The sequence below is a fragment of the Microcaecilia unicolor genome, chromosome 3 (genome assembly GCF_901765095.1).
Source record: "Microcaecilia unicolor chromosome 3, aMicUni1.1, whole genome shotgun sequence".
Classification (NCBI taxonomy): domain Eukaryota; kingdom Metazoa; phylum Chordata; class Amphibia; order Gymnophiona; family Siphonopidae; genus Microcaecilia; species Microcaecilia unicolor.
The window spans coordinates 30,580,532-30,607,203 of NC_044033.1; the positions used below are offsets into that span (position 1 = coordinate 30,580,532).

The 26,672-nt window shown below is 44.3% G+C and overlaps 1 protein-coding gene across 3 annotated transcripts in view; it reads right to left on the reverse strand.

The window, feature by feature from the left end:
- The window catches only part of SRBD1 (S1 RNA binding domain 1), a 283,827-nt gene extending 257,374 nt beyond the window's left edge, over positions 1 to 26,453 (reverse strand). For 2 of the 3 annotated variants that reach the window (XM_030195808.1, XM_030195806.1), the window contains exons 1-4: positions 26,353 to 26,453; positions 25,033 to 25,122; positions 9,854 to 9,938; positions 5,242 to 5,434 (exon numbers count right to left, since the gene is read on the reverse strand). In XM_030195808.1, the coding sequence (XP_030051668.1) occupies positions 5,242 to 5,434; positions 9,854 to 9,927 (267 nt within the window). In that variant the 5' untranslated portion in view covers positions 9,928 to 9,938; positions 25,033 to 25,122; positions 26,353 to 26,453. The remainder of the gene's footprint in view (positions 1 to 5,241; positions 5,435 to 9,853; positions 9,939 to 25,032; positions 25,123 to 26,352) is intronic. The other variant, XM_030195807.1, reaches the window with a different exon arrangement.
- Positions 26,454 to 26,672: the final 219 nt, after the last annotated feature.

Consider the following 26,672-nt stretch of genomic DNA (forward strand, 5'->3'; position numbering starts at 1 on the left):
GGCGTACCCGTCTCGCACTATCTGCAGTACCCACTGGTCTGACGTGATCTGGACCCACCTCTGGTAAAACAAGCGTAAGCGAGCCCCCACGCGAACCAAAGGCTGGGTCCCCAAACCATCATTGAGACACACGGGACGTACCGGACGCTCCCGAAGAGGAGCCTCGCCCCCCGCGACGGCCACCTCGAAAGGACTGGGTTCTCTGGAAAAACCGACCCCTAGTCCCCCCAGAGGACCTACCGGGCCGATACCGCCGAGCCTCCTGAAAGCGCCCCCGCCCTGCTGCCCCCTTAGACACCTTGGGGCGAAGCTCAGGAAGCCGAGGGGCCTTAGCATCACCAAGACCCTTCACCAACTTATCCAATTCCTCCCCGAAAAGCAAAGAGCCTCTAAAAGGGAGGGAACAAAGTTTTGTCTTGGAGGCGGCATCGGCCACCCAGCCCCGTAACCACAGGGCCCGCCGAGCCGCCACCGCAAAGGTCATGTTCTTAGCCGAGGCCCTCAACAAATCGTACAGCGCATCCGCTAAGGACGACGACCCCATCTCCAACTTGGCCAGATCTTGAACAAGAGAAGCCCTATCAGCCTGCGGACTATCCAGGAGCCTCTCAGCCCAGCGAAAACAAGCCCGAGCCACTAGACCTCCACAAACAGACGCTTGCAGCGCCAAGGCCGACAGATCAAAACTGCGCTTTAGGAAGGTCTCCAATTTCCTATCCTGAGGGTCCCGCAACGCGGCCCCCCCATCCACTGGAATAGCAGTAGCCTTAGTCACTGCCGTAACCACGGCATCCACAGTCGGGGGCCTGAGGGAGTCTCTGTCCTCCTGAGGAAGAGGATAGAGCTTAGTCATAGCTCGAGCCACCTTACACTGAGCCTCCGGCGAATGCCACTCCTGCGTGATCATATCCCTCAAGTCCGCATTCATAGGGAAAGAGCGAGAGACCCGCCTGATCCCCTTGACCAAAGGATCCACCTGCTTCCCATCCCCAATGGGAGCTGCCGCCAGATCAAACCTTAAAGTGGCAGACACCTGCTCAATGAGGTCCGCTAATTCATCCCTGTGAAAAATCCTAACCACCGAGGGGTCTTCCCCAGGCAAGGACAGGTCCCCATCCTGCCCTGCCACCGACCCCTCCTCCTCTTCCAGGGGGCTAAAATCACCCTCAGAATCCGGAGGAGAAAAGACCTCTACATCTTCAGAGCACTCCATACGTGGTCTTTTAGCGGTAGCCCCCCCCACCTTAGGACTAAGGGACTCCGCACCCGATGGGCCCGCTTTCCAAGCCTGAAACAAACTCCAAACAAACTCAGGAGGGAACCCCATGCTGCCTGAGGCCTCCCCCCCCGCGGGACTCGAAATCGGGAGTGGCTGCGGCCCCACGACCGTCTCAGCGCCCAAAAGACCCGAATCCAAGATGGCGGCGGTTCCCGCCAAAATCGGGACCGCCGCTGAAGCGCCAACCTGAGCCGCACAACTCTCCTGCGATCCCGCCGAAGGAGCCTCCGCAGCTAACACCGGTGGCGCGAGGGATGGGGCCTTGGGCTCTCCACAAAACCGGCAGGAACCGCCAGCCGCGTCAACACCCCGACGCGCGCACAGCCGGCAACGAAGGAGCTTCCCCGACATACTCGCGTCTAAACAAAAAACAGCTGATTGCAACCGGCGAAGTTAAAAGAAAGAAAACCAACACTCACCGGCGCTGAATACTGACTCAGCTCTCCCAGACCGGCTGAACAACTCCGGAGACCCCGGAGTGCAGCTCCTGCAGTCCTCTACACGAGGAGTTTTTTTTTTTTTTGTTTTTTTTTAAACTTTATTTGAGCCCTGCTGCTAGAATCTGAATGGCACTCAAGGCTGCAGGATTAACACTGCAGCCGAGGCACAACTCTGGCCAAAACGGGAGAGCCAGTCGGGGGGAGGGACCCGGCCACCCGGGTGTGACACCCCAGAGGGGACAATGGCAGGCCCCACCGGACCTACCAACCCCTTGCACACTACAGCGTTCCAGGCACAGGGAAGAACTATATCACCAACTTATCCCCAGAAATCAGGAAAAATTAACTAGTCTCACAAGATCCTACCAGACCGGACAAGCTGCACAGGCTGCATGTCTACCCTCTGCTGAGACTGAGAAAATACTGGAGATAGAGGGCTAGCACAGGTTATATGTACTCAGTTTGAAGTTAGTGTTCTCAGTCTCCCTCTGCTGGTAGGCATGCATAACCCAAGCGTCTTGACCGGTCTGGAGGGTTGCTGAGGAAGCTATATTTTTTATTTTTTGTTACATTTGTACCCTGCGCTTTCCCACTCATTGCAGGCTCAATGCGGCTTACATGGGGCAATAGAGGTTAAGTGACTTGCCCAGAGTCCCACTAGCAACATTCCATGTAGAAGTCGGCCCTTGCAGATCACCAGTGTGGCCGCGCAGGCTTCTACATGGAATGTTGCTAGTGGAACAGCAACATTCCATGCAATAGTAGCAACATTCCATGTAGAATCTCCAATAGTATCTATTCTATTTTTGTTACATTTGTACCCTGCGCTTTCCCACTCATGGCAGGCTCAATGTGGCTTACATGGGGCAATGGAGGGTTAAGTGACTTGCCCAGAGTCACAAGGCGCTGCCTGTGCCGGGAATCGAACTCAGTTCCTCAGTTCCCCAGGACCAAAGTCCACCACCTGAACCACTAGGCCACTCCTCCACTCCATATAATCTTCCTGTGGGTCAAAATGGAGATGCTTTCCTTCAACTAGGATAACCTATTTGTTGGGAACCATACTAAAAATGGTGTCTCTATATTAAAGGTATTTTACTGAAAAATAGTCACAACAATATAGACTGAAATATGCAAGCAGGTACAGTTGATAATTCTTTCAGTCTCCACCCAGCAACTGTTTTGAGTTAAAAGGAACACACGGACAGTTGTGATCTATTCCCATGACTCTGATCACCTCTGTTTAGTTTCTTAGGTATTTGATATACTGACTTTCAAACAAAAATCAAAGCAGTTTACAATTTCAAAAATAAACAGGAAAAGAACTCCATAACCCAAAGGACGGATAAAGGGAGAGATGAAAAGAGGAAATAAAGGCACAGTGAGAGAAGAGAGAATGAGAGGAATACTGTATTAGAAAAATCAACTTAGAAGCACAGTGCTGCCACTGACCTGTCCGGCCTTATCAGTTCCAGGGAAGGCCACAGAAAAGAACAAGCTTCCACTCACCACTCTGCCTTTTTCTACACCGCCCCTTCCCTCCTCATAGATCTTTCTGCTGAACAGTCTTACCTGAAATTTACGTCTCCCTTATATGATAGGAAAGTCCTGCCCAGCACATCCCAGGATGGAAGGAAGAAGGAGTACTACTGCCTTCTATGCTGTTCGAGAAGTCCACTGACCTCCGGCCCTTGAGCCCTCTCTGTCCGGGGGAGGGTGAGTTGGGTTTGCTTCTGGGTGGATGCGGGGCGGGCTTGACCTCCAGGGGTCTTGGGCCTTGTGTCAGGAGGGAGAGGGGGGTGGCAGAAGGTCCTCAGTCCGGGGTAGGATGGGAAGGCCTGCTAGCGTGCTCCGTAAACCCTAACGCCAGCTTGTACCTGGCATAGGATTTGCTGCGGGAGCAGTGACCTTGTTTGGCGTGCTGCCTGCTGAGCATTGGAGAAGACTAGGTAATGCCTTGTTTAGCATGCATTTGCATGCTCATTACATTCAGAGCTGGCAAGCACGTTGTTACATGCGCTCACTGGCTCTGATCATCGAGAGGGAGCGAACACGGGCTCTAGTACGACGCTACTGCCCTCTAGTGCCCAAGTCTGCTTTTGATCAACTGCCTGTGAGTTAAAAGTCACCACCCAAAAAAAAAAAAAGATCCGATTGTGGATAATTCGTTCAAATTTTTATACCAGTGCATTGCGGCTACTTAAAAGAAAATAGAATGCTCGAGATTATCTGAAAAGACAGGGAGAAGAAAACTGAGAATCTCATTATACTTCGGAATAGGTCCATGGTTCTGAGGGTAGTTCTGCTTACTCCATGTCAAAATAGATCTAGTGCAACTAGAAAAGGTTCAGAGAAGGGCAACAAAAATGATAAAGGGATGGAATACCTATGTTATGAAGAGATGCTAAACAGGCTAAAACTATTCAGCTTGGAATACAGATGACAGAGGGGACAGAAGTTTATAAATGGGATGGAACAGATAAATGATTCATGTCTACCCGTTCCACCAGTGCCGTAGCGAGGGTACCTGACACCCGGGGTGGGTCGCCGCTGCGCACCCCCCCCCCCCCCCGGGTGCAGCATGACGCCCCCCCCCCCCCCCCCGAGCAAATAATTACCTTCAAAGGCGGCAGGGACGGGCGGGAGGGCCGATCCGCTCCCAGTGCGTGTCGCTGGGAGCTGCGTCAGCTCCGCTGGTTCCCTGCGCTCTCTGCCCCGGAACAGGAAGTAACCTATTCCGGGACAGAGAGCGCAGGGAACCAGCGGATCTGACACCCCCCCACCCCCCCCAGCGGTATGCACCCGGGGCGGACCGCCCCACCGCCCCCCCCCCCCCTTCCTACGCCACTGTGTTCCACTCATTATTTTATAGACCTTTATCGTATCTCCCCTCAGCCATCTTTTCTCCAAGCTGAAGAGCCCTAGATGCTTCAGCCTTTCCTTATGGGGAAGTTGTCCCATCCCCTTTATCATCTTTGTCACTCTTCTTAGTACCCAAGAAATCATGTAACTTCAGGCTTCTAGAAAGTTGCTTGTCTATTACCATCTCAGAGAGACAGTAAATGAAGTGTTTTGAGTGCTGGTGAGTGAAACATAAAGGAGCTTCTACTCATGAAAACTAATATACGTGAGGTATGTTTTTCATCTGTGGGGTCTATCATTTCCTCAGTCATAAAATAGTTCTTTTGGTTTATTTACTCTATTCTGAAACACAAACTGCATCAAAAGATCTAAATCTTCTTAAGTATGAAAAAGGGCAAAATGAAGATCCAGCTGTGTATGTTCAGTTCAAACTAACTCCAGTGCTTTAAAACGGTTCTGATAACATGGAAAAAAAAAGTGGTCAAAGAAAGAGGCCTACAGTAACATCTAAAACATTTCTTCAACTGGCAAACACAGCCACAAAATAGAAGCCGGCAATAAGAGTCAGAAACAGGACAAAAATAGCCTTTCTTCGCAGTAAAGTGGAGACCTGCATGATTTCTGCATGCAGGCTCCCATGGGTTCACCCATCATAATTACCTTCCTTGCTCTTGCACCTGTTGCCACTTTCCTTTTCGTAGTGGTTTCTTTTGCTGGTTTTTCTTTTTTAGGTTTTGCTGGTTTTTCTTTTTTAGGTTTGGGTGCAGATGAAGCAGGCATTCTCTTGTTATTTGCAACTTTTCTTTCTGGTTCCCATTCATCATCCTCACAATTATCAGTTTCTGATTCAGATCTACATATGTATTTATTTTTTTAAAAATTAAACATGATTAAAATAGGTTAATATAACGATGGAGGTTAAACAGTACAAATACTACATTTCATATAGTAACATAGTAGATGACGGCAGAAAAAGACCTGCACAGTCCATCCAGTCTGCCCAAGAAGATAAATTCATATGTGCTACTTTTTTATTTGTACTATGCTCTTCAGTGCACAGACCGTATAAGTCTGGCCAGCACTATCCTCGCCTCCCATCTACCAGTCCCGCCTCCCACCACCAGCTCTGGCACAGACCGTATAAGTCTGCCCAGCACTATCCCCGCCGCCCAACCACCAGCCCCGGCATAGACCGTATAAGTCTGCCCAACACTATCCCCGCCTCCCAACCACCAACCCCGCCTCCCAACCACCAGCTCCGGCACAGACCCTATAAGTCTGCCCAGCACTATCCCCGCCTCCCAACTACCAGTCCCACCTCCCACCACCAGCTCTGGCACAGACCGTATAAGTCTGCCCAGCACTATCCCTGCCTCCCACCACCGGCTCTGGCACAGACCGTTCTCAAGCTAATTAATTTTCTAATGGCTGACTAAAGTATTGTTACTGAAGATATTTCTTTACAAGTGGAGTTAGGCTAGAAGTAAAACATACAATTTCTGAAATAAGTGAAAAAGCAGTGGTTGATGTGGAATTCCTTTCAGGGACATTTGATTCTTCAAAGCTTGTGATAGACTGCACAGAGAATAACTTCTGCTGCTGAATAAAGGACTTTCAGAGGAAAGAAACACAATAATGTTTATAGTTATGGTTTATATATAATTCACCTTTCCCAAGCTGGAGTACAAAATCACATACACAATCTACATCAAATCTAAAATCAAATAATGCCAACACATCAAGCTAAATACATAGAAATAAGGGACCCTTTTATAGAGCTGTGGCAAAACCTGGGCTTAGCGCATCCTAACATGGGACTTTCCCGTGTGATAAGCCCAGATTTACTGTGACCTATTTTTATACCAGCTGATATTCAGTCATAGTAACATGGTAACATAGTAGATGACGGCAGAAAAAGACCTGCATGGTCCATCCAGTCTGCCCAACAAGATAAACTCACATGTGCTACTTTTTGTGTATACCTTACCTTGATTTGTATCTGTCTTTTTCAGGGCACAGACCGTGTAAGTCTGCCCAGCACTATCCCCGCCTCCCAACCACCAGCCCCGCCTCCCACCACCGGCTCTGGTACTGACTGTATAAGTCTGCCCAGCACTGTCCCCGCCTCCCGCCACCGGCTGTGCCACCCAATCTCAGCTAAGCTCCTTAGGATCTATTCCTTCTGAACAGGATTCAGTCGGTAGTGGTCAGCATTTTTATGTCCGCTGCAGGCTGTATTCCTGGATATTCATTTCTGGCCACTGGCACTTAATATCCAGTTTTAGGCTGGCTGCTATAACTTAGATGGTTAAGTGCAATATTCAGCTCTTGACCGTATAAGCTAAACCGCTTAAAGCAGAGATTTTCACGGCACACTTACTACTACTACTACTTAGCATTTCTATAGCGCTGCCAGGGTTACGCAGCGCTGTACAAGTTTCACATGGGGAAGGACAGTCCCTGCTCAGGAGAGCTTACAATCTAAAGGTTACAAACTATGTAGTCAGTGTAGGTAACATGAATGGGGAAGGTGGTTAGGCGCCAAAGGCAAGAGAGAAGAGATGGGCTTTGAGTAAGGACTTGAAGATGGGCAGGGAGGGCGCATGGCGTATGGGCTCGGGAAGTCTGTTCCAGGCATAAGGTGATGCGAGGCAGAAGGGGCGGAGTCTGGAGTTAGCGGTGGTAGAGAAGGGTACAGATAGGAGTGATCTGTCCTGAGAGTGAAGGTTACGAGTGGGAACATACGGGGAGAGGAGGGTAGAGAGGTAGTGGGGGGCTGCAGATTGAGTGCACTTGAAGGTCAATAGGAGAAGCTTGAACTGTATACGGTAGCGGATTGGGAGCCAGTGAAGCGACTTGAGGAGAGGGGTGATGTGAGAGTATCGGTTCACGCGGTAGATAAGACGTGCGGTGGAATTTTGGACAGATTGAAGGGGGGATAGATGGCTGAGCGGGAGGCCAGCGAGAAGAAGGTTGCAGTAGTCAAGGCAAGAGGTAACGAGCGAGTGGACGAGGGTTCGGGTGGTCTGCTCAGAGAGGAAAGGGCGGATTTTGCTAATATTATAGAGGAAGAAGCGACAGGTCTTAACTGTCTGCTGGATATGGGCAGAAAAGGAAAGGGAGGAGTCGAAGATGACTCCGAGATTGCGGGCTGAAGAGACAGGGAGGATGAGGGCGTTGTCCACAGAGACGGAAAGTGGGGGAAGAGGAGAAGAGGGTTTGGGTGGAAAAACAAGGAGCTCAGTCTTTGCCATGTTCAGTTTCAGATGCCGGTTGGACATCCAGGCAGCGATGTCCGAGATGCAGGCCGAAACTTTGGCCTGGGTTTCGACTGTGATGTCGGGAGTGGAGAGATAAAGCTGGGTGTCATCAGCATAGAGGTGGTACTAGAAACCATGTGATGAGATCAGCGAGCCCAGGGAAGAGGTGTAGATCGAGAAAAGAAGTGGTCCAAGGACAGATCCTTGAGGAACCCCAACAGAGAGCGGGATGGGGGTGGAAGAAGTGCCTAAAATTTTCAAGGCACATCCCCACACACGGTCAGGATATTACCTTCTTTCCCTCCCCTCCCCCACCTGCACACCCCACCTGCACCCCCCCCCCCCCCCACACACACACACACACACATAAGTCCTGTATTTTACCTTCTCTTGGCTTGTTAACTAATTAAGTTGTGCGCACAAATCCAGAATACAACTAGATTTGCGCATGCAACTCAAGTTGCGCTATATAGAATCCGGGGGTAATTGTGCAGATCTAATTAAAACAGAAGTTTAAATAGTGAGAAAAGTCAGAGAAGTTATTAGCCCCAGAACTACAGTGGATGTCAGCAGGTAAGAACCATTTATCCCACTCAGTTTGCCCAGGTTCCCTCCTTAAATATAAATAAAAGATTTGTTATTCCTTCATATTGATTCACCTTGCCTCTTCTTTGATGTAGCTATACTACTATTTTTTCAGCGATTTCAGAGATAAGAGACTGATCGTTTGACGTTATGTCAATACTCTTTTGGCATCTCTGATAGAGCTGTTTTTCTAAATTAATCAAGGTGATCTCCTATGTATGAAATTTTAGTTCATCCCAGCACATATCCAATATTATCAATTAAACTTGTGAATAAAGGATTGTTGTATAGCCCCTGAAGCAGCCCTGTCGGACGAAACACGGCCTGTGTCGGGCTATTTATGTATATATAACTTCAGGTTTTAATAATAAATTACTGTTTTATTTTTGCAATCTGCTTCGTTTGTTTTCCATCTTGGAGCTTGCAGACCGTTTGCCCTTGTGTTTTCTTGGGCTATACTACTATTGTTCAAGTTGGCTTCTGTCTCCCCTCTTTGGCCCTCTATCGGTATGATTAACATACAGGTTTCAATTTACTGTTTTCAAGTTTATCTCATTTATTGTATTTATGTTTATTCTTGGTTATTTTACTATTGTTATGCTGCTAACAAAATTGTAAGTTTTATGTTAAACTGTTCATAAAGGTGGTTAATAAATCCCAATAAATAAATACACCTAGAGGCATATTTTAGAAACCTATGGAACTTTGGAAGGCTAAGTGCTTTGAAAATATGCCTCATAGGCTTCTACAATCCGTCTCCCCACTGCACCATTTCTCCCTGTTATTATCTTACGCCTTCTAATCACTGCACTCTGTCCCCAGCCCAAGCGTCTTTAAATTCTGTCACTGTTTTTGTTTATAGCACCTTTGCTACAGGTTTTCACAGGCATCCACCATTCTTTAAATAAATCATATTTCCTCTGAGCCTTCCTCCGTCCCTTCTATTTCATAACATGTCCTCTTGCCCTTCGTTATTTTCCATATAGAAACTGTCTAGTACCAAAAATTGTAATAATTTTCTAAGATAGACGTTTATATAAGAACATAAGAGTAGCCATACTGGGTCAGAACAATGGTCCATCTAGCCCAGTATCCTGTTTTCCAAACAGTGGCCAAGCCGGGTCACAAGCAGCTCCTCTAGAATTCCATTGGAAAAATATAATAACAAAAACATATGTCTCATTCAATCTGCTGCTTCACCTCCTCTTCTTCACCAATCCCCCTCCATCTTATCCTTATTTTGGTCCCCCCTCCCCCCCTACCGATTAACACGACCTCTTCATCACTGTTTCAGCGGATCCCTCTCTTGCTCACACAACTGTTAAAAAGTTGTTTGCAAAGAATACGCTTGCAAGCTACAAGAAATCAGTAATTTTTCAGTCCGACCACACTTTGGCGCGGGTTCCATCTAAGAAAATAGCACTTACGTGTTAAAGAAGGACGACAGCTCATCTTCTGTCACTTTTGGTTTCTGTTTCGCTTTTCTGGGTAACCCGGACATCTAGGAGAAATCTGGAAAATATGTAAAGAAAATCCAAACACATTTCTTCATTTAAACAATGTAAACAACTAAGCAGCTTATTCTGTATATGTATGGCATGCCTAGGTCAAAGATTCTTGGAGAGTTACATTGTAACCAGTGTTTTTGGTTCAACCATCTCTCTGACCTCATGTGCAACTTTCTTTTAATCAATCACTACTATGTTACTATGTATGTATGTTACCTTACTTTCTAACTCTTCCTACTTTCTTACCCTTCTATATGTTACAACTTTGCTTTACCCTTCACTACCAATTACAATGTTCTATTACGTATTGTGTTGACATTGCTAGTATACCGTGCCATACTTTGTATTGTTTTCAAATATTTTTACTGCTGTAATTGTCTATTGCTCATGTTTGATCTATTCTTACTGTACACCGCCTTGAGCGAATTCCTTCAAAAAGGCAGTAAATACTACTACTACTTAACATTTCTAAAGCGCTACTAGGGTTACGCAGCGCTGTACAATTTAACATGGAAGGACAGTCCCTGCTCAAGGAGCTTACAATCTAGAAGACAGGTGTTCAATCTAAAGACAATCTGAACAATCTAAAGACAAGTGTACAGTCAAAAGACAAGTGTAGAGTCCGTCTGATAGGGCATACTATATTTCACGAAAGGTTAGGTGCCGAAAGCAGCCTTGAAGAGGTGAGTTTTAAGCAGAGATTTGAAGATGGGTAGGGAGGGGGCTTGGCGTAGGGGTTGAGGAAGATTGCCTTGCCTCACCCTATGCTTGGAACAGAATGAGCGGAGCCTGGAGTTGGCAGTGGTGGAGAAGGGAACTGAAAGGAGGGATTTGTCCTGTGAGCGGAGGTTACGGGCGGGAACATAGGGGGAGATGAGGGTAGAGAGGTAAATAAATCCTAATAATAAACGTTGGCCCATGATATATGAATATTACTGTAACATTTAACACAATAGCCTATATAGTCTGTTAATCTTTCTGTTTTAGTTGAGAAGGGAGGAGAAGATTGAAAAAGAAACAAAGCTTTGTTTGTTTCTTTCATCACTCCAAATTATTACTTCCCTTAGGGCCTCTTTTATCAAGCTGGGCTAGCGGTAACCGTGCAGCAGTGCCGATGGAGCCCATTCAAAGTGAATGGGCTTTGTCAGCATTGACACGTTGGAATCGCTACTGCAGCTTGATAAAAGAGGACCTTAATATTTATTAATGCCCTAAAATTGTTGTAATGCCAATCAGAATTCTATTGTAAAGGGCAATCTCTTTGTGGTATATTTTTAAAAAAGCAGTTTTTACTATGGTTTTCCTACCATTGTTACACTAAATACCTCATTAAGCTACAATTTGGCAACTCATATTTATACCATCAGACATTTGAAATGCTGAAAACAGCAAAGATCTGAAAGATGTGCTGGATAAAGGGATAAGCAGAGAGAGAGATCAAATGTATTTGCTATTGTACGTACACATAACAGATATTGTAGGACTACTAACCTTGCAAAGGGATTTATTATATAAGGCAAAATAGTGACTTAAGTGACTTGTACAAGACAATTAACATGCATATCAATTATCAATTAATGAAAAGCTTGGAATATAAAACCAAAACATGAAAGCATTTCTTCACAGAAACAGCGGTAAATGTATTTATTTTGGTTCACTTGTATCCCACATTTTCCCAACTTATGCGGGCTCAATATGGCTAACAAAGTTATTAGAAAATTACATAATACAACAGGATTACATAATAAAACAGAACCAGGACACCGTACCAGTGATTTCACAGTGAGAATACTGAAAGGTAACTTTAAAACAATACAGGAACGTAAAACCTTTGAAAGAATGATTGAATATTTTGACACCCAACGGACAGGACTTAACAAGGATAGGAAAGCGAATAGAATGTTGGGTGTTATTAGGAAGGGTATGGAGTCCAGGTGTGCGGATGTTATAATGCCGTTGTATCGCTCCATGGTGCGACCGCACCTGGAGTATTGTGTTCAGTACTGGTCTCCGTATCTCAAAAAAGATATAGTAGAATTGGAAAAGGTACAGCGAAGGGCGACGAAAATGATAGTGGGGATGGGACGACTTTCCTATGAAGAGAGGCTGAGAAGGCTAGGGCTTTTCAGCTTGGAGAAGAGACGGCTGAGGGGAGATATGATAGAAGTGTATAAAATAATGAGTGGAATGGATCGGGTGGATGTGAAGCGACTGTTCACGCTATCCAAAAATACTAGGACTAGAGGGCATGAGTTGAAGCTACAGTGTGGTAAATTTAAAACGAATCGGAGAAAATTTTTCTTCACCCAACGTGTAATTAGACTCTGGAATTCGTTGCCGGAGAACGTGGTACGGGCGGTTAGCTTGACGGAGTTTAAAAAGGGGTTAGATAGATTCCTAAAGGACAAGTCCATAGACCGCTATTAAATGGACTTGGAAAAATTCCGCATTTTTAGGTATAACTTGTCTGGAATGTTTTTACGTTTGGGGAGCGTGCCAGGTGCCCTTGACCTGGATTGGCCACTGTCGGTGACAGGATGCTGGGCTAGATGGACCTTTGGTCTTTCCCAGTATGGCACTACTTATGTACTTATGTACTTATGTAGGATCTGGGTTTTCTAGCCCACTATAAACCATAAGTTGTATTTCACTGCTTATCATCCTCCCCTCCCCTCCCCACAAACATCCTGCTAGACTATGGAATGCTTTGAAGTCCCCATGCACATCTCCTACCCACCCTGCTAGACCATCTATGAGGGACTGTTATATACACTGTCAGCTAACACATTTGCTTATTTCTGATCTGATGAAGAAGGGCAACCTTCGAAAGCTAATCAAGAAACGTATTAAGTTATGTCCAATAAAAAAGGTATCACCTTATTTTCTTTTCCATGTTTAAATTTTGTTTGATTTCTATTGATTACAACAGGATAAAATTTACAGAAGCAGCAGAAATAAGAGAATACGGATGGGAATACAGGAGCAACAAAAGGGAAGAAGACAGAAGGAAAAAGCGGGAAAACAAACAAAACAGATAATGAAGGGGTTTAAACAGCATTGTGGACTTTGGGGTAGGTTTTACTGAACAAATAAGTTTTTAATAATTTTTTAGATAATGTTAGATGTTCCGGTGTCTCTTTCAGGAGTCTCGGCAAAGCATTCCACGCTCGCGGGCTGAAATGAGGAATGTGTCGGAGGTTCTGTGAACTGATGGGCCATCCTCAGAATTCAAAAATAGATTCATTTGCCCATTTCCAAATGCCGAGATAGCTTCACAATAGTGAGGGGCAAAGGCAGTATAAGAATGCAAGAAAGCAAGGGGCAAAGAAGGGTCCCTTGCACTGGAATGGGAAAGGGAAATAGGCAGATTAGAAGGGCCAGCTCAGAGGTGGCCAACTGGTATCTCGCAACCTGCACGCTGCTCTTGAATGCTACTGCTCCTGGGCAATATCCAAGTAAAATTAGGGATCCTTTTACAAAGGCGCGCTGAAAAATGGCTTGTGGTAGTGTAGGCTCGGGTTTTGGGCGCACGCCAATCCATTTTTCAGCGCACCTGTGAAAGGCCTTTTTTTTATTTTGCTGAGAATAGATGTGCGGCAAAATCAAAATTGCCGCACGTCCATTTTGGGTCCGAGACCGTACCGCCAGCCATTGACCTAGCAGTAAAGAATCCAGGCGGTAATGACCTACGCGCGTCAAATGCCACTTGACACGCATCTGAAAATAACAAATATTTTTCGGACACATGACAAAAATGAAATTACCGAAAGAGCCATGAGGTATTCAGGTGGTAACTCCATTTTGGCGCGTGTAAATGCTTACGCAACTTAGTAAAAGGACCACTTAATTTTTCTCCTGTAAACTAAATAATCCCAATAAATATTGCAGGTTTTTAATCCCAATGTGCAGGCTCCCAATAAATATTGCAGTTTATTTAATGGAATCTCTAATTGCAAATTAGACCAGTTGAAGATTAAAGCTACTCTATATCTAGGCCTGGCAATAGAAAATAAACCTTGCAGAGCCAAAATCTGGAAACTTCAATGAGAGTTAACAAAGTGATAGAGGGAAAGTCATTTCAAACGGTCTCTGGTCACGATATTGACCCTTCATCTCTATCCTCCCATGTTTCAAACCTCCTCTCTACTGTGGCACCATCCACGTCTGCCAACGAGGCTGTTTCTTCTTACAACAATACTCTATCCTCTGCCTTAGACACTCTTGCACCTTTCATGACCCGCCCTATAAGGCGTACAAAACCCCAACCTTGGCTGACTTCTAATATCCGCTACCTACGTTCCTGTACCCGCTCCGCCGAACGCCTCTGGCGGAAATCTCGGGTCCTTGCTGATTTCTTACACTTTAAGTTCATGCTGACCTCCTTCCATTCTGCTCTTTTACGCGCCAAACAGGATTATTATATCCAACTGACCAACTCTCTTGGCTCTAACCCTCGACTTCTCTTCACCACATTGAACTCTCTCCTCAAGGTGCCCCCTCCCCCAACTCTCCCTTCATTATCTCCTCAAACCCTTGCTGAATTCTTTCAGAACAAGGTTCAAAAGATAAACCTTGAATTCTCTACCTCGCCGCCTCTCACTCCACTAGTCCGTTCTCCTCTCTCTCCTTCCCCACATTCCTTTTCCTCCTTTCCTGAAGTTACAATAGATGAAACTACACTTCTCCTTTCTTCCTCAAAATGTACCACCTGTTCCTCTGATCCCATTCCCACCCACCTTCTTAATGCCATCTCACCTGCTCTTATTCCTTTTATCTGTCACATTCTCAACCTCTCACTTTCCACTGCGACTGTCCCTGCTGCCTTTAAACATGCTGTGGTCACACCTCTCCTTAAGAAGCTTTCACCTGACCCTACTTGTCCCTCTAATTACCGACCCATCTCCCTCCTCCCTTTTCTCTCCAAATTACTTGAGCGTGCTGTTCATCGCCGCTGCCTTGATTTTTTCTCCTCACATGCTATTCTTGACCCACTACAATCTGGTTTTCACCCTCTCCACTCAACCGAAACTGCGCTTACTAAAGTCTCCAATGACCTATTACTGGCTAAATCCAGAGGTCAATATTCCATCCTCATTCTTCTTGATCTTTCCGCTGCTTTTGACACTGTTGATCACAGCATACTCCTCGATATCCTGTCCTCACTTGGATTCCAGGGCTCTGTCCTTTCCTGGTTCTCTTCCTACCTCTCCCTCCGCACCTTCAGTGTTCACTCTGGTGGATGCTCTTCTACTTCTATCCCTCTGCCTCAGGGTTCTGTTCTTGGTCCCCTCTTCTTTTCTATCTACACTTCTTCCCTTGGTTCATTAATCTCATCCCATGGCTTTTCCTACCATCTCTATGCTGATGACTCCCAAATCTACCTTTCTACCCCTGATATCTCACCTTGCATCCAAAACAAAGTTTCAGCGTGCTTGTCTGACATTGCTGTCTGGATGTCTCAACGCCACCTGAAATTAAACATGACCAAAACAGAGCTTCTCATTTTTCCCCCCAAACTCAGCTCCCCACCGCCCCACCCCCCGTTTTCTATTTCTTTTGATGGCTCTCTCATTCTCCCTGTCTCCTCAGCTCAAAACCTTGGAGTCATCTTTGACTCTTCTCTCTCCTTCTATGCTCATATCCAGCAGATCGCCAAGACCTGTCGTTTCTTTCATTACAACATCCATAAAATCCGCCCCTTTCTTTCCGAGCACTCTACCAAAACCCTCGTCCACACCCTTGTCACCTCTCGTTTAGACTACTGCAATCTGCTTCTTGCTAGCCTCCCACTTAGTCACCTCTCCCCTCTCCAATCGGTTCAAAACTCTGCTGCCCATCTCGTCTTCCGCCAGGGTCGCTTTACTCATACTACCCCTCTCCTCAAGTTGCTTCACTGGCTCCCTATCCGTTTGCACATCCTGTTCAAACTTCTTCTACTAACCTATAAATGTACTCACGCTGCTGCTCCCCAGTATCTCTCCACACTCGTCCTTCCCTACACCCCTTCCCGTGCACTCCGCTCCATGGATAAATCCTTCTTATCTGTTCCCTTCTCCACTACTGCCAACTCCAGACTTCGCGCCTTCTGTCTCGCTGCACCCTACGCCTGGAATAAACTTCCTGAGCCCCTACGTCTTGCCCCATCCTTGGCCACCTTTAAATCTAGCCTGAAAGCCCACCTCTTTAACATTGCTTTTGACTCGTAACCACTTGTAACCACTCGCCTCCACCTACCCTCCTCTCCTCCTTCCTGTACACATTAATTGATTTGATTACTTTATTTTTTGTCTATTAGATTGTAAGCTCTTTGAGTAGGGACTGTCTTTCTTCTATGTTTGTGCAGCGCTGCGTACGCCTTGTAGCGCTATAGAAATGCTAAATAGTAGTAGTAGTAGTCTATCAAAACTAGGGGGCTAGGCAGAGGAAGAGATGAGAAAAGTGGGGTTTATTTTTGTTTTATTTTTTTCTAGGATAGACGACAGAGCAGTACAGCACAATTTAGATACAATTTGACTAAGCAATTAAAGTCCAGAGAACAGATAGGTAGCTAAATCTATAGCCAGACAGTTGAAATTATATGAATAAAAATCAGACATGTATTTACTGTGTTGCTGATTTCCTTGAATGAGAGAATCAGTACTCTGTGTTTTGGAAGTACAATTAAAATATTCTCTAAGAGGGGCAAGCACTGAGACCATGTGAATCAAAGTCCAAATTTCATTAGAAATTTAACTTTTTCTCCTTTAAACCAATATCCAAATAAATTTATTTTTTCTCCTTTAAACCAAATAATCCCAATAAATACTGTAGTTTTTTAATCCCAATGTGCAGGCTCCCAAGTGTAGATGTGCAACTGAAGCTGCCATGGCTCTGGGCTGGTTTGGCTTCCTTAGATCATTTAGTTGCAACTCTGCTAGGTCATAGCAATGAGAACTGCAGTTGGCTAGTAGTCAGCTTAATAAAAGTTATTTGGTCACTGCAATGCCTAACTTGCTAGGAACACAGGAGATGAAATTTATGTAAGTTGCCAATATAGCTGTGTTGTTTTTCATATAGTAAGCTAGTGGTTCTTAGCGAGCAAAAGGCCTTAGAAAGAAAGTGGAAAGGAGATGTGATGGGCTTTAATATACCACCTTTCTGTGGTTACATGACTCTCTTACTCAGTACCCTCACTTATTGCCCTATCCTTTATCCTCACATTTTTATTCCCCTACCCTTAATTGTTCTGTCTGTCTCATGTCTTATCTAGATTGTAAGCTCTTGGAGCAGGGACTGTCTTTTTTTCTGTATGGTGTGCAGCGCTGCGTATGCCTTGTAGCGCCATAGAAATTATAAGTAGTAGTAGTTACAAACAAAGCAGTTTACAAATTATATACAGGTACTTATTTTGTACCTGGGGCAATGGAGGATTAAGTGATTTGCCCAGAGTCACAAGGAGCTGCAGTGAGAATTGAACCTAAAGCGGGCAGTGCTGCTATCGTCTCTGACCAGCCCCAGAAAAAGTGGGCAGGTCAGTGGCGGTATAGGGAAGAGCTGGTGGTTATGCAGGTGTCAGTAATATTCAGTGCTGGGGTCCCTTAGCTATCAGCCGGGACCCATATAAAACTGTTTTTTAAATTTTACTCCCCTGAAGCCCCCCCCCCCCCCCCCCCCCCCCGATGCTGTCCACTGCCTTCCGCTAGAGGTGTAATTAGATTATCTAGTAAATCAGCAGTGCATCTGGTGTTGGAACTTTTACATTATATTACAACATCAATCCCCTTAATGGTAAAATTGCAGAATGTTGTTACAGATAAGGTGCATAAAATGTCGTAGTAATCATGTTAACCGAATATCAGAATATTATTACAATGGATGTATATGGATGACATATAAGATTAACATTGGATGAATAGATAAAACATAGCATGAGTGAGGTCAAGGGCAGTATATAATGATCAGTAATTAGGATGTAATTAAAATAAACAAATTAGGACAGGTCCATAATGATTGCTTCTGGTGTAGTTTAGTTTTGCTTCTTTGCTGTCCAGGGCCCAACTGTTAAAAGAACAGTTGGGCTTTCATATAGCCACACAGTTTAAAGGCCAGTCAAGATCAAGATGGCAGAGAAGGATGTGGCCCAATGGCCAGATGTACACCTCATCCTTTTGGTTCTGGCAGGGAGGGAGGCTGAGCTACCAAGCCATTGCCTGTGCAGAATTCTGTCTAAATTTTGATCTGTTCAGTTGTGCAGAATTGCCCCAGGAGTAACATCAACTGTTTCAGAATCTTCTCCAAACTCATTCTGTGACTCAAGCCTGTGACCCTCAGGTTCACACTGATCTGCCATCTGAAACACCTATCATTCTCAGCATCCACCTTTGCTCTAGACACTGCTCCACTAAGAGGCTCATTTTCAAAGCGCTTAGACATACAAACTACCATAATAACTAATGGTACTTTGAGGCATATTTTCAAAGCACTTTGGGAGGCTAAGTTCCATAGGTTTCTATGGAACTTTGGGAGGCTAAGTGCTTTGAAAATGAGCCTCTTTGTGTGTCTAAGTGCTTTCAAAATGAGCCCTTAAATGAGTTCAGATTCAAGTTTCATTTTTGATGTACTGCTGATCAAGGATTCACCTCAACACACTTCCACAATGAAAACACTTCATTTTTTGTGACAGAAAATACAATATCCACATTCTGAATTCTATATTTCAAAAACACATTCAAAATCTTAACACTATATAAACTTATAAAGTTCACCTTCTAAAATACATTGTATGATTACATGTTTCACCTCTTCTGCTTTGAAGACCACAGGAATCATTTTATTAGGGCATGTTAGCTTCCCATACCTGCTAAAGCGCAGTACTGCGGGGCATGTAGAAGCATCCTGCGATAGTTTCCTGCTCAGCAAGCGCTAATCCCACACTGGAAAACATTTTTTTTTTATTTCCCAACACGGGAGGCGTGCCTGCACCAATCAGGTAACGCAGGCACATTACCGCGATAGCGCGGGACCCCTTACCGCCTCCTAAACAGGTAGCGGTAAGGGCTCCAGCAGTAATAGCCATGCGCTAATGGGGAAATTAGCACGTGGCCAATACAAACAAGTACAGCAACACAACCAAAGTGCCCACAGTGCGCGGAAAACCCACACACTAACAGTAGCACCGGCCACTTTTTAGCACCGCTTGGTAAAAGGACCCCCCCCCATGTCTCTTGCAAATTGCTCATGACACATTTAATAACTGTACCTTTAAGGAATTGACAGAGACATAACAGAAACAAAAGTATCATCTCTACCATCATCCTCAGAAAGGATCTGATTTGCTAACGCTTGCCTAGTTACAAAAGCAACAAGCTTTGTTCATTCAAGGAGGACATTTTATATTCTTACGACCAATAACTTTGCCTATAGCCAGCATATTGTCTTCCACAGAAACACTTTCTGGAGGCAACAATCTTACCCGGTCTCCAAAGTAAAACTTCACCATTTTTTACAAGCTACCCCAGTCTCCAAACAACTAAAGAAAACTTCAGTTTTCACCACACCAAACACACCCCAGCCTTACTCTAACACACTGAGATTCAGGGAAAATCTAAAAGTAATGCATATTGAAGGAAATCATAGGCCCATATTTTCCGCTATCATAAATTGTACAGTCAGTTTGGGTAAAATAAAAAGGAACGTGGGGTAGTGTACTAGCAAGTATTCACTGATGGCCAATGCAAGCGTAAAGGAGGGGGTCTATGCAGAAATGAAATGAGAAGGTGACGAATAAGTTATTTAAATAATAAGGATGTGCCTTATATAAAAAATACCTGGCACATAATATAGCCCTATCATACAGGTACAAACTGGTTTTGGACAGAATTTGTTTTCCTCAAAAGTGTGAAAAGATGTGAGAGGTCAGGTATTGACCTCCTCAAGCTACTCCTTGACCGACTTTTGCAAACTATGCATGTCTGGCCTGAATGGTGGTAGAGGACATCACTCATTGGTGACAGGCAGTTATCAAGATTTTTTTTTTTTTTATTACATTTGTACCCCGCGCTTTCCCACTCATGGCAGGCTCAATGCGGCTTACATGGGGCAATGGATGGGTTAAGTGACTTGCCCAGAGTCACAAGGAGCTGCCTGTGCCTGAAGTGGGAATCGAACTCAGTTCCTCAGTTCCCCAGGACCAAAGTCCACCACCCTAACCACTAGGCCACTCCTCCACTGTTGCTACTATTGGAGATTCTACATGGAATGTTGCTATTCCAACATTCCATGTAGAAGTCGGCCCTTGCAGATCACCAATGTGGTCGCGCAGGCTTCTGCTTCTGTGAGTCTGACGTCCGACTCACAGAAACAGAAGCCTGCGCAGCCTTCTACATGGAATGTTGCTAGTGGAATAGCAACATTCCATGTAGAATCTCCAATAGTATCTATTTTATTTTTGTTACATTTGTACCCTGCACTTTCCCACTCATGGCAGGCTCAATGCAGCTTACATGGGGCAATGGAGGGTTAAGTGACTTGCCCAGAGTCACAAGGAGCTGCCTGTGCCGGGAATTGAACTCAGTTCCTCAGGACCAATGTCCACCACCCTAACCATTAGGCCACTCCTCACCTCATAAGCCAATGTTATGTTAAAAATATAAGAACAGTCATACTGTGTCAGACCAACGGTCCATCTAGCCCAGTATCCTTTTTCCAACAGTGGCCAATCTAGGTCACAAGTACCTGGCAGAAACCCAAACAGTAGAAACGTTCCATGCTGCAAACCCCAGGGCAAGCACTGGCATCCTCATGTCTGTCTCAATAGCAGACTATGGACTTTTTCTCCAGGAACTTGTCCAAACTTTTTTTGAACCCAGATACACTAACTGCTGTTACCACATCCTCCGGCAACGAGTTCCAAAGCTTAACTATTCGCCGAGTGAAAAAAAAAAATTTCCTCCTATTTGTTTAAAAAGTATTTCCATGTAACTTCCTTGAGTATCCCCTGCTCTTTGTACTTTTTGAAAGAGTAAAAATCGTTTCACTTCTACAAAATCCTGAGTGGTGTAAGGACGCGTAGACCTCAATCATATCTCCTCTCAGCCACCTCTTTTCCAAGCTGAACAGCCCTAACCTCTTTAGCCTTTCTTCATATGAGAGGGGTGCCATCCCCTTTACCATTTTGGTCGCTCTTCTTTGACTCTTTTCCAATTCCGTTATATCTTTTTTGAGATATGGCGACCAGAACTGAATGTAGTCACACCATGGAGCGATGCAGAGGCATTACAGTATTCTTGGTTTTATTTACCATCCTCTTCCTAATAATTCCTAGCATTCTGTTTGCTTTTTTGGCCGTCGCCAGTATTAGGTATATGCACAAACAAGTCATGTATATATTATCCTGGGTTCTATGGAAATCACAATATTATAAGAGATAAAACAAAGCTTGCAGTTCAGACAATCTTGATTTCTGAATCCCTCTCAGTGCTGATACAACGAACACTTTCTTATAATGCTATGAGAACTGGTCATTTACATAGTAACATATATAACATAGTACATGACGGCAGAAAAAGACCTGCACGGTCCATCCAGTCTGCCCAACAAGGTAACTCATATGTGCTACTTTTTGTGTATACCTTACCTTGATTTGTACCTGTGTTCTTCAGGGCACAGACCATATAAGTCTGCCCAGCACTATCCCCACCTCCCAACCACCAGCCCCACCTCCCGATCTTGTCTAAGCTCATGGGAGCATCCATTCCTTCTGCACAGGATTCCTGTATGCTTATCCCACGCATATTTGAATTCCGTTACCGTTTTCATTTCCACAACCTCCCGCGGGAGAGCATTCCAAGCATCCACTACTCTCTCCGTGAAAAAATATTTCCTAACATTTTTCTTGAGTCTGCCCCCCTTCAATCTCATTTCATGTCCTCTCGTTCTACCACCTTCCCATCTCGGGAAAAGGTTCATTTGCGGATTCATACCTTTCAAATATTTGAAATTATTTACCAGTGTTGGTGAATGGGAATCTGAAGACTTTGAACTGGACTGTTTTGAGTTGCTCAGCCATACTGATTACCGTTTAGTGTCAGGTAAAACATTTGTTCTTACTGTATGTGGTGCTGCGTGTGGCTGGGTTTTCTTTCTGATCCCTTCAGTGCCTATTGATCTCTCACTTTTATCTTCTTGCTAGTACAAAGCCAATATAGCATTATAGAAATTTTGAAGGTGGTTTATTTAACTTAATAATTTGGCCAAATACTTCTGCTTACACTTTTGTTACTTTCATCTAACAACTGGGAATTCTTCTCCTCTAATCTCAGTGCATCACTCTCAAAGATGGTTTGGGGGCTATCCTTATTTCCAGTTTGAAGGATCCTCGAGCCCCCCTCTGGGTGATGCCCTGTTTCCTTGTTGAGGGGCTCCCAGGTCTGTCCCATCAATATTAACAATTGTTAAACACAGAAATAGATGCAGATTTAGGCCATCTAAAATCAGTCTTGGTTGTAGACTAAAAAAAAATCAGCCAGTAATAGGGTTCCAGGCTGCTATAGCCTTAGGACTTGCAATCACTGCATGGATATAGGAGGGAAAGTGGAAGACCTATGCTGGCTAACCTACATGCCTCTTCCTACCATTCCACTTTCTAGTTACCACCAGTACAGGAACAGAAATTCAGGTTAATAAAAAAAATACGTAGTAACATAGTAGATGACGAAAGATAAAGACCTGTACGGTCCATCCAGTCTGCCCAACAAGATAAACTCATATGTGATACTTTATATGTATACCTGACCTTGATATATCCTTGCTGCTTTCGGGGCATAGACTGTAGAAGTCTGCCCAGTACTTACCCCGCCTCCCAACCACCAGTGCTGTCACCCATTTTCTGCTAAGCTTCTGAGGATCTATTCCTTCATGTTTATCCCACACGTTTTTGAATTCCGTTACCATTTTCATTTCCACCACCTCCTGCGGCAGGGCTTTCCAAGTATCCACCACTCTCTCTGTGAAAAAATACTTTCTGACATTTTTCTTGAGTCTGCCCCCCCCCCTTCTCCCCCTGCCCCCTCATTTCATGTCCTCTAGTTCTACCGCCTTCCCAGCTCCAAAAAAGGTTTGTTTGCGGATTAATACCTTTCAAATATTTGAACGTCTGTATCATATCACCCCTGTTTCTTCTTTCTTCCAAGGTATACAAGTTCAGGTCAGCAAGTCTCTCCTTATATGTCTTGTAACACAAATCCCATACAAGTTTTGTAGCTTTTCTTTGCACCGCCTCAATTCTTTTTACATCCTTAGCAAGATACGACCTCCAAAACTGAACACAATACTCCAAGTGGGGCCTCACCAACGACTTGTACAGGGGCATCAACACCTCCTTTCTTCTGCTGGTCACACCTCTATCTATACAGCCTAGCATCCTTCTGGCTACGGCCACCGCCCTGTTACACTGTTTCGTCGCCTTCAGATCCTCAGATACTATGACCCCAAGATCCCTCTCCCTGCCTGTACATATCAGAGTCTCACCGCCTAACACATACGTCTCCCGTGGATTTCTACTCCCTAAGTGAATCACTTTGCATTTCTTTGCATGAATTTTAATTGCCAAACATTAGACCATTCTTCTAACTTCTGCAGATCCTTTTTCATGTTTTTCACTCCCTCCGGGGTGTCCACTCTATTACAAATCTTGGTATCATCCGCAAAAAGGCAAACTTTACCTTCTAACCCTTCGGCAATGCTGCTCACAAATGATAGTTTTTATATGACTAAAAGCATTTTTATGAAAGTCTGTCTTGTCACCCTCTTATCACCCTGCATATCTCCCTGTCCCTCCCTCTCACTTAACCCACACCACCCTCACTCTGTTAGACTGTCACTGAACTGCTTTGATGTTTCACTTACATATACTTATATATTCGTTTTTCTCACGTAAACGTGAGTTTTTTACGTCTGGTCTGTTTTTCTCCTGTTCTTCTCCCACTAGGACCTGTGATAGTAATTGACTCCTTATAAGAGTGGGGTGGAGATTTATATTTGCAGATTGATATTTGCAGTAATTCTCCCAGTAGGAGATTTGAGGTTCCTTGGTAATTAAGAGAAGATAGGAATTTGGTTTCCAGGTTCCTTGCACAAGGTGAGACTCACACATATGATATTTTCAAACATTTTTGGATTTTAGTATTGTTATACGAGTTTGAAAAGTTCCTGATTTAATTTAGAGGGTTCACTTATATATACTGTCATCTATCAACATTTGCTTATTTCTGATCTGATGAAGAAGGGCTACTTTCGAAAGCTAATCAAAAAAATGTATTAAGTTAGTTTTATTTTATTCTAATTCTATTGATTACCTATGAAAGTCTAGATTCCACTCCTCAGCTAAAAATAGAATGAGTAAGTGAGAGCATAAGATAACACTGCCAGGATACACAAGTGAATCATAGACTGACCTTATTTCTGCATAATCAAGTGGACTAACATTGCTACTACACTACTACTTGAATAAGTATAAGAGAACCTAAGCAGACAAAAAATAGAATTTAACTACAAACTACAAAAATGTAGAATGTGAGGCAACATTCATGATCTCCCAGTTTTTCTGGTTTACATATTTATATCCATCTTAGGCAAGTTCATAGCACCAAATAACTTCAGAGTCAACTCCAAACCTCCAAGATTTTACAGCAGAGTGGAGAGTGAGGACAGCCACCACTATTTTGGTGGACACTGCCAGAAAGAAAGCAACACTCCAAATTCTTGAGACAGCAGAGGCTCTCCAAGAGGTGCCTGAGCATGCAATGGAGAATGGGGGGGGGGGGGGGGGGGGGGAGGGGACGGAAGATGGAGGGAATTAAAATAGGCAGGATTTAAAAGGAAAAAAGGGATAAATTAATCTGACAAATAGGTCCTACGTAAATGTTTCAGTCCTGAAACTTGCACTGACCTCCATATTTGAAATCAGAAAAGGATTTCACCTTGCCTTCTTCTAAATACTCCATATAAATGATTTCTGCAGTTTTATTTCAACAAAGAGTAGTACAACTAAATATGGTTTGACTGACCATTTTACATATAACAGACACACAATTATTTACACAAAACAAAACACCACTTACTTCTATAATCTCAAGGTTTGGTTCAAAAGGATTCAGTCTTGTAAGGAAATCCAATGAAATTCCAGAAGTTAGGATTTGCTACTCCAAGCGCTAAGGTAAGTAAGACCATGATAGAAATGTCACTGAACTATTCAAGAGACTTTTTTTTTTTTTTTTGCTTTAACATGGTCCTCTCCTGCTCCCTCGTGAATCCTGAGCTTTAGTTCAGTTTTTAGTAGCTGCAAATCTAATCTGAGATTTCACATACCGTCTTTCTGACCCATCAAAAAGCCACCTAAGGCAATTTATAACAGTACAAACACATTAAAACATTTAAATTGTATAACTCATACACATGTAACAAAAACAATGGATACACACTCAAAAGCACTTATGCGGGCAAATCAATATATAGCTGAAATTTATCTGTTTGAGGGGTTTGGGCCTAAATTTATATGAAGAACAGTAATGTTTAGTATCTGGATAAGCTGACCACATAAATGCCTACAGTGCCATAAGCCTATCTCTGAAACCACCACTGTTTTCTCCTTTCTGAATATATCTGTAAGATATATTCAGAAAGGAGCCAGACAACAGGTGTCACTTGAATGATGCTAGGACTCCCTCCAGAGGGCTAAGAAGGCTGCCTCTACATACTTAAAACCATGAGTATTCAATCCCTTATATATCCATCCACATTGTCTGGGATTCTCTTATTTCTTGAACATTTGCCAATTGCATGTGCGCTCTTGACAAGGATACACCGACCACCTTAGGTAAGAATGTTTTCTTAGCATCTTCTTAGCCAAATAAAAGCATACACTCCTTTTTAAAAGGCAAACTAGACCTTCTAGATTATGTCACTGCTCTTTCGTTTGTTTTTCATTTTCACTCGGTGCAGTGGTTGCCAAACCTGATACTGGAGGAGGCACCCCAGCCAGTCAGGTATTGGGATATCCACAATGAATATTCATGGCAGAGATTTTGCATGCAATGGAGGTCGTGCATACAAATATTTTTCATGACTATTCATTGCGCACATTCCCAGAAACCTGAGTGGCTGGGGTGCCTCCAGGACCAGATTTGGGAACCACCGACTTGGTGTGTTGCTGTATTAAGGCAGAGAGAATCAGGACACTGCAAGATGTCCTTCTATGAAAAGTGACAAAAGGGTTGTTTGGCCATAACTAAAGATTTTTCAGTTACACTGTTGACATTGTTCTTTTATGCCGGTTGGCTCGGGTACTGTCATTGCTAGTGTTAAATAAAGCGCCACTGCCACCCCCATTTCCCGCCATCTCTCCCCTCTCTCAACCCCTACCACCTCCTCCTCCCATCTACCTTAAACCTCCTCTTTAATTCCGGAGATTGACGACAGCTGTTGTGATTCACACACGCTGCTCGCGACCGGAGCGTTTCCTGTCACGTGGCTCGAAACGCCGGAAATAGGAAGTCACGTCAGAGGGATGGAAGCAGCTGCCCAGTGATGGCAACTGGCAAGGAGGAGGAGGTCTATTAAACTTACCTTGAGTGGTGGGTAGGGTGGGGGCGTGTAAAAATCACACGCCAGCGACCTCTAAAATTGAAGACAAGTTTTTTTTTTTTAAACATAGACCGAGGGTGAGGGGAACAGAAGAGACCAAAGGGGGAGGGGGGGGAGA